Consider the following 9,258-nt stretch of genomic DNA (forward strand, 5'->3'; position numbering starts at 1 on the left):
ACCGACAATTTTATGTAATATATTATTGAAAATAATTATAAAAAATATATTAGTAGAAAGTATAATTAATCTACTTTATTATGTACTTTTCTTTTTTTAAAAAATTAATAACAAATTTTTATTTAAAAAAATTATTTAAATTGATCAAAAATCAAATAACACAAATAATGGGGACTGGGAGAGTATTGAGTGATTAGTCATTCCCGCCAAACATCGTATAAGAATAATTAATGAATTGTAATGACAAAATTCAGCAAGTCTATTTCCTGCTTCATTCACTATTATGTTCATCACTTCATATATAATGCAGTGTCCTAAAAACATCCAAAACCAAAAGTACAGTATAGGTACGAAGTACAACTTTTTATTTAAACAGTATTAGTACTGCTAGTGCTTCCAGTTCCAGAACACTTAACTACAAGCAGAACTAGAACACCTAATTACAAATTTTATATCTTCACATACACAAGCCATAAGTACTGGGAAGCTAGCTAGCTAGTTCCGCTTATTGTAATGTCACAAGATGAGGGACTTAACAAAGATATGTAATTAGTGCTATATATGTTCGCCCTGACATAGACTTGTAAGTTGTAACTACTAATATTAATTATAACATGATTAAGAGAAGAGCCATTCAACTACTGCATTTTGTTTGTCAACATCATCACCTTTATCAGAAGTGCCCTCAGACAGCCTAGATGACAACTTCTCGTCTTCGCTATCCCATAATTTCAGATCTTGAACAGTACCATATTCCCAATTCATGTTACCACCGCAATCCCATCCCGTAACAATATCTAATTCATCATTCGGATATAAATTTGTCGAAAGACCCAAGGACTCAACTGTATTATTGTCATCCATGAGCCATTTTTCCACCTCATCATTACTCAATAACAATTCACCATTCTGATCATTTCCATGCAGCTGGCTTAGGGTTTGCAAATTAGGATCACCAATGGGATCGGCATCGAAACTATGATCACTAATTATTATGTCATCAAGAAAAGAGCTGAAGAAAATATCATCCATAGGTTCCTTATCTTCATGAAAATCCAAAATCATCATGCTACTCATAACATCTTCCTCCAAGGCCGGTGTAGCAGGCATAAGTTCCATACTCGCACCATTTTCAACTTCTCGACTGGGAGTCGGTTTTTGCGATTTATCCACCACTTTCTTAGGACCTTTATCATGAACTTTGCTCTTCTTCTTGGTGGTTGATTTACGTTTTCGACTGACTGGGGGCTTTGGAGCAACATTACTGGTCCCTGCAGACTTGGATGGTTGGTCCACAACAACCTGTTCTTGGTGCAATTGTTGTATGATTTTCCGAAATTTATAAATCTGTCTGCTCAAATGTGAGTTCCAGTAATTTTTAATCTCGTTGTCTGTTCTACCGGGTAGGTGACTCGCAATTAAGCACCACCTAAAACAAATATAACATATTTAGCAACAAATAAAAAACAAGTACTATCATATACTCCCCAATCATCTTTTTTGAGAAAAACGAATTACTACTGTACTTGTAATAGCTAATAAATAATGTTGGTCCTTTCAAAGGTGAAGTGTACTCTCAGTTATTGATTGCCAACTAATTTTCCTTCTACTATTACCGTCAATTGTTCAACGGACAGATAGTGACCGTGACCTACCTATATATCTATATATGCAGTACTACTACTTAGCTAGAGAAAAAACTGTTTACTGTTTAAACAGAGGAAACCAATCAAAATTAACTGTTGATATACAGAAAGGACCTGCTCTTGAAGTGATCGAACTCGTATCCCGTACGGGAGGTCACATGTTCCATTAATAGCGTGTGTGTATGTGTTCGATTAATAGTGTGTGGTTATGTGATTATTTATCAAAATAACAATAATAACTACAAAAACAACTAGTTGAACGAAAATAAATTGACAGTACGGTGACAAGACTTATCTGGGTATCCTTGTGAACGAACAAAAGATAACAAGTTTGGTTTCCCTTTCAGCATACACAGAAAAACAACTAGTTGAAAAATATGAAAGTGACAAAACTAGCTTTTCTAACTTTCTTTACTTTCTTCTTGCTACTAATTATTTATACTGAAACTGTAAAAATCTACAGACACACGTATTATCCGAGAGTGATATCAACTAAAATGAGTTTCAAATTTTACTTTTGAAATCAAAGTTAGTAATCAGTTTTAAACTGCAAGCAATTATTTGACTAAGGCTACTTAAGACATTAATTTGAAGTTAATATAGAATCATTAGTGATGTTGACAACCAGACACTAAACGAGAGGAAAGAGTGTTCTTTGCTAGGTAAAAATAGAAAGTGGTAGTTGAAGATATTTGTATATGTAAGCTTTCTAAGTAAAAATTAGATTAGTAAAAATGATTAGTAGGAAATTAAAATTGAGTTGTGAATCAGAGCAACAGAGACCGACCTATTTCCCAAAGATGAATGCAGCTTGATAATAGTTTCATCTTCGTCAGAAGAGAATTTGCCTCTCTTCAAGTCTGATTTCAAGTAATTAACCCATCTCAGTCTGCAACTCTTACCACACCTGAGTAATCCTTCATTACATCAACACACACTTCTGCATTAGCATCTCTATATATAAATAAATTGAAATGTACTATTTTATTAGTTAATTCAAATTATTACCAGCATTCTTGGGTAATGATCTCCACGACCCTTCACCGTTAGCTTGAATGTACTTTGTCAAAATGTCATCTTCTTCAGCTGTCCACCGCCCTCGATTAAGTCCTACCTTATCGCAGCACGGTGCTCTCCCCATCTTCTGTCGATCAGTCTGAAATATTCAACAGATGTTTTCTTGTCGTGCCAACAAATTTTCCAGTCACTAAATCCAGGTTTGCTTGTAATGTATACAACACATGCACTAAAACAGAACTGTTTAATTAGCAGTTCTTATACATGAATGAAACACATAGCACACACATATATATAGTTCTAGTACAAGGAGCAAGTCATGACTAGCCGAGCTACCTAACAACTTTTACAACATATTGACTAGTTGGAAGCAAAAGGCTAGCTGAGCTTGGCGACAAACAAAAAATTAAATTGTACTGTATGTATTTTCAATTTTGTACTAGCTAACTTTTACTACAATACATATGTACACATCAGTCCGAGTATATATAAGTGTACAAGCTGGCTAGGCTAGGTGAATTAAAGTGTGTGTCACTAAGGTGGTACTTAAGTTGGTGAAATGAAGTAAAAGCGTAGAGAGTGAAACGGGTACTTTAAAGACACCCAAGCCATTGTCGTGGCTTCTCCACCGTCGAGTGCTATTGACGGGCCATCCATCTCCACGTTTATATATGGCCTATGTTTTCTCATTACTCTCCCACTTTTTCTTACAATATCGATAATACACTAATTGATTCAAAAGTCTCTATTCATCAGCTAATCTACGTGTCTCGGTAATAAAAGTCCACATCGATTGATCAACTATATACATTTAGCAGATGCATTTGTTATATTATACAAACTACTTCAATTTTTGATTTTCTAAGTACACCAGCAACAATATATACCCTGTCAATTCAAGTTCCCCGTCGATATTAATAAATGAAATTGTTACATACACAAAAAATGTTAAAAACAAATTCCCGAATTCTTATGTGCATGATATTGTTCGGGTGTATATTTTCACTTGTTATGACAGTATTATTTTTTAAAACTTTTTTGAGTTATGCATGATTTTTTCGTGCATTTCTTGCAAAAGATTTTATATATGTTGTAGCTTCCTCCACAATATGTCTTGTGGTAGAGAGAATATTGAGAATTTTGAAAGACTGAGTTTTTTTTGTTTGGATAATTAATCACACACATGTACTAGTAATCGAACTCGTGATATTTTGCAAGAAAAATACTAGTTCAATCAGTGTATTAATATTTTATTGACATTTTGGAAGAGAAGGTAAGGGGTCATTTGTTAAATCTGAATGATATTTTCTGGACGATTATGATATCTGAACGAATGAGTAATCTGAATTATGAGCGAGAAATGTTATTTGACAAAAAAGTATATAAATTTCTGAATGAATATTTTTTAAATTTAATTTAATTTCTTGAAAGTTTTATAACATGTAAAGTTGTAGAAATTTGAACAGTAGATCATTTGTTTTATTAAATAAAACATTAGACCATTTTTAGTTGTTTAGATATTTAAATTATTACATTTTTATTAAATTAATGTCATATTATTATGACCAACTAAAAAATAAATCATCCAAAATTTAATATTTCGACTATATAAATAACAGTATTGATGGCATAGATACTAGTAACGAGTAATTTATTAAATCAAAAAAAAACTTTTTTTTGAATTAAAAAAATTTAAATATTGTGTACCTTTATAGGATAAATAATTTTAATTGATATTAAACAAGTATATATTTTACCTTGCTATTTATTTAACTTTTCAAAAATACGAACATGAATAATATTCCTATTTTTTATCAATTAATTGAGTAACAAGTAATTTTTGAAATAATAAATAAGTGGGTATTGGCAAAGGATTACGAGATGCATGATTTGAATGGTTCAGCTGGATTTTAAAGGAGGATTCGTCCAGCAAAAATCAGGTGTCGTCCAGATACAAAAGTCATTTGCAAACAGTCTAAATGATTATTTCATGGATGATTCAGTTCATTTCCTTCCATTCACCTATTAACAAATGGCCCCTAAGTGTTCAAAGTTTTGACTAAGATTGGTAAAAATCATTAACATTACCCCCTCAAACTCACGATAAATTGAGAGTCGGCAAACAAAAAAAAGAGTCACGTAATCACAACAGAACAAATAATAGCATCCAAACGAATGAAAAATTCCAATCCAAACGAACCACCTTTAAACCAACTACAACAGAACAAATAATAACATCTAAACAAATCTTAAAAAAAAGATATGAATCCAAACAAATCACCTTTAAATGAATCTGAAAACTGTGCACAAGCGCAAAATAAGAGTAAAGATGTAATCGCAAAATAAAAAAAACATAGTATCCAATCAGAATGAACAAAAGTCATTCATGTCATACAATAATCAAACAAAACAACCAAATAAAATAATTTTAGAAGTAAACCAAATCTGCAAGCGAAACTAAATTTAAATCTAAAGTCGAACCCAATAACTAATCTAATCCAAATCAAGTCCAAATTTAATTTAAATTAAAACCGAAATCCAAGCCAACAAATTGTATTAAATCCAGGATTTGATAAAAACTACAATAAAATTCAAACTATATCCAAATCTTGTCTAGAGCATCAGATGAACTAAATTAATAGTGTGAATGGCCAGTGTGCCTAAAACATCAAATAAATCGAACAATCTCTCATAGGATCAATACACTTAAAATACCAAATAAATTAAATAATTTCTCGTAAGGCCAATGTGCATAGAATACCAGATAGAAAACAAAAGGAGGACAAGGTAAATAGATGTGCTACAATACCAACACCATAAATACGATAAAAGAACAAAAGGAAATGAAGATAAAATGAAAATAAAAGGAAGAAAAAAAATTATTTTCGGTGAACCAATATCATCAAAGAGAGATAGAGAGTGTGTATTACAATATCAACCAAACTAGGAGAAAAAAATTTCAACGAAAATCAATTTTATTTGTCCAGAGAAATCCAATCAATTCGGAAAAACAGTAATCATGATTAAAAACTAAAAATCATTCAAGAAAAAAATAGAAACAATTTGAAGATGAAAACGAGAAAATGAAACATAGATTTCAAACCCAGCATGTGGAAATCACCTCAATAGATTATCCATCTATTTATTAATTATTATCGTTCGAAATAGCCAGACTCTTAGTAACATGATAAAGTATGATGAGGATGATATGATGAGTAGAAGAAAGAAAAAGTAGAATTTTATTATAATTTAAGATTACAATATAAAGAGATTGTATAATCAACAACCAAATAATAATAATAAAATTATTATAATAATAAAATTATTATAATAATAAAATTACAAGATAAATAAGTTATAATATTACTGATTACTTATGTTAACCTTATACACCAGCCTGCTTTAGCAAAATATGTCAGATCTTGAGGAAGTTTAGACTGAAGGATGTACAATACACAAACGTATATACAATTATACATACGTGTACTTACATATTCCAGAAAACTGACCTCACATTTTGAAACCGACTTATTATGGTCTCAATGAAGCTGTACTCCTAAAATATCACTCCTTCATTTTGTCCGGTTTATTTTTTACACTCAATGTAACTTTGTTTTAGAAACCACACTCATTGTAACTTTGTAAGCTGCATATATCTATATAGTTTCATAAGTAGTAACTTCTAAAAATTCCTTTTTATGAACAAAATTTTGTATAATTTTTAGAATACATCTTTTTAATTGATGTATAATGTGGCATTATATCTTTAATTTATCCTTTTAATTTAGTATATATCTTTCAATTTAGTATGATTTTTATTAATACATCTTAGTAACATTAAATTATAATGTTATCAATAATATTTTTTCCAAAAACAATTGAAATAGTACAAAAGCATAAGAATTTTAATGTTAAAATGGAATAAGTAGCTGGAATATTCAGTTGGATTCTTTATTATTAAATTATAAACATAAACCTTTTTTAGGTTTGATCGTATTTCCAAATATTAATAGTAAGGGCGGCTAACTGCTTGTCAATATGTTCCATCACACTGCTAAAAGCGCGGGAGTATGTGTAGCCATATGTGGCACTCGGATTGCCACCTGAAGTTTGATGGTTTTAGATCCGGAAACGTATTGCAAACAAGTACAACAAGTATTTCTTTACAAAAGTCACGTATTTTTATTAAATTATTAGTATCTACATTTATCTGGACTGCACTTTCCTATGACCTTGGGTGTCAACATGTTTATGTCATTGTTGGTTTGTTTGTTTCCCCGGAGTGTTTGGCTAAACAGAAATGTCTTTTGAACAGAGACGTTATTTGCTTGAAAATATCAACAAAATGAGTGCCTTATGATTGTTAGTATTGCACCAAATATAATGATGAATTAGTGAGTGGTACCTATTTTACACGACTTTTTTCTACTGCCTTCACTTTCTACAGTTTAAGGTATACTCTTATAGATGAAGGATTTAATCTGAACATGGATGAGGAAATAGTAGTTTTATATTTCAATTTATTCAAAGTAGGTTAATATTCGATTATTGTCCAAAATTATTGAGTTATTACAAGAAGTTAGAAACAACTCCTTTTTTTTTCGACAAGGCCATAGAAGATTTGCTTTCTGACAGCAACTTTTCAACGCACAACGCTTTTTAAACAAGTGTTTTTAAATTTTATCAAATATCTTTTGAGAATTATTTACAACTTCCATCCCTTTGGAATATTAGAATTGTTGAATTAAGATTCCTTTATTTTGGTTTACATACTTTTCATTCCAGATTTTCATCATAATTTGTATTCCATAATGAATTTTTAAAAAATCTATTAGTATCAGCCAATACAAGGTTATTTCAGTTATTAGACCGACTAAACAATAATTATAAATTGAAACAACACTTTAAAAACTGAAAAAAATAAGATTATGAATACATTAATAATTTTATAATACAGGTGGAATCAAAATTTGCAAATTTGTTATTTTGTTCAATGTTTACAAGCCTATCATGTTTTGTATTGATCAAAATGGTTAATCAGATATAAATATAAAATGTCTTGTAATTTTGCATAAATAAAATGGAGTCAAGTGATAAAATAGCTACCCGACAGATGATCAACAAAGCTACCCGACGGATGATCAACAAGGCTACCCGACGGATAACAAGCATGTACCCGACAGATGATCAATTCAAATATCTGTTAACAATGACAACACAGTCACATGCATTGGGTGTTTGCAAAAGGAATGTGACAGCCTATTTAGCAGGAAAATGAGAACAAAGAAGCATTACCATTTCCATGCTATTATGAAGATATTCAAAGATGCTGGAATAGAGTAGTGAAGCAGCATGGAGTTAGACTTGATATGTTTTGTTTTATTATCTTGTGTTATTATCATGTAAACTTGGTGATATATAAACCAAGTGTAGCTAGTAGAACAAACTAACTAAGTAAACACATTCTTAGCAGAGAAACATTTGTAAGCTGTATTCTGTAGAATTTCTCTATAGTTTGTTTGCTCACTTGTAAAGCAGCTGTGAGCTATTCAAGCTTCACAGGGTTCTCTTGATATATATATATATATATATATATATATATATATATATATATATATCTGGTGGATACATTCAAATCCACCAGAAAGTTTTAAAGACCTGAGTTTTTATTACTTTATGTTTGATTCTTAACTCTGTATTCCGCACTTTAAAAATCAAACAGTTAAATATAAATTGAGTTAGAACCATTTTTTATAAATCTCAAAAAGTAGCCAGAATTACATTCAACCCCCCCTTCTGTAATTCTTGTTGTATTGTTAGGGAATAACAATTGGTATCAGAGTAAACTCTTGAAGAACAAAAAGTTTAAAGATCACAACAAAACAACAAGATGAACAAGAAGGATGTTGGAGTGAAGATTCCATTTCTGGACAAAGACAATTATCACCACTGGAAGGTGAAGATGCACCTACATCTTCTTCCTCAAGATGAGGCCTATGTGGATTGCATAGAGAGAGGTCCTCATGTATCAGTGAGAGCTGCAACAGGGAATGAACCATCTGTTCCCATGCATAGACATGAATGGTCAGATCCTGATATTGAGCAAGTCAGGAAAGACAAGAAGGCCATGAATATATTGTTCAATGGAGTTGATGGTGATTGTTTGATAATATCATTAACTGTAAAACAGCCAAGGAGGTTTGTGACACAATTCAAATTATCTGTGATGGTACTGAGCAAGTAAGGGAGAAAAAGATGCAGCTGCTAATTCAGCAATATGAGCATTTTCATTGTGAAGATAGTGAGTCTCTCACTGACATTTTTAGTAGGTTTCAAAAACTACTAAACGCTCCAAAGTGCATGGAAGAGTCTATCAGATAAAAGACTCCAATCTCAAGTTCCTTAGATCTCTTCCAAAGGAATGGAAACCAATGACAGTCTCATTGAGAAACTCTCAAGATTACAAGGAGTTTACTTTGGAGAGATTGTATGGCATCCTGAAAACTCATGAGCTTGAAATAGAGCAAGATGAGAGGATGGAGAAAGGAAGGAAGAAAGGAGGGTCCATAGCACTGGTTGCTGAGTTGGAGAAAGA

General features: G+C 31.3%; 1 protein-coding gene across 1 annotated transcript; it reads right to left on the reverse strand.

The window, feature by feature from the left end:
• Positions 1–428: 428 nt before the first annotated feature.
• Positions 429–3,121, reverse strand: LOC141687449 (transcription factor MYB12-like). Its single transcript, XM_074492739.1, has 3 exons — positions 2,655–3,121; positions 2,434–2,563; positions 429–1,429 (listed from the first exon to the last, which is right to left on the reverse strand). Exons 1-3 carry the CDS (start codon positions 2,785–2,787, stop codon positions 619–621), a joined length of 1,074 nt encoding a protein of 357 aa, XP_074348840.1. The 5' UTR covers positions 2,788–3,121; the 3' UTR covers positions 429–618.
• Between the last annotated feature and the right edge of the window lie 6,137 nt (positions 3,122–9,258).

This window comes from Apium graveolens, chromosome 9, assembly GCF_009905375.1.
Source record: "Apium graveolens cultivar Ventura chromosome 9, ASM990537v1, whole genome shotgun sequence".
NCBI lineage: Eukaryota > Viridiplantae > Streptophyta > Magnoliopsida > Apiales > Apiaceae > Apium > Apium graveolens.

Coding starts and splice junctions, on each gene's coding strand:
- LOC141687449 (XM_074492739.1), bottom strand. CDS start 2,787: ATGGGGAGAGCACCGTGCTGCGATAAGGTAGGACTTAATCGAGGGCGG. Junction 2,564..2,654: donor ATCATTACCCAAGAATGCTG/GTAATAATTTGA, acceptor GATGTAATGAAG/GATTACTCAGGTGTGGTAAG. Junction 1,430..2,433: donor CATTCATCTTTGGGAAATAG/GTCGGTCTCTGT, acceptor TATTTGTTTTAG/GTGGTGCTTAATTGCGAGTC.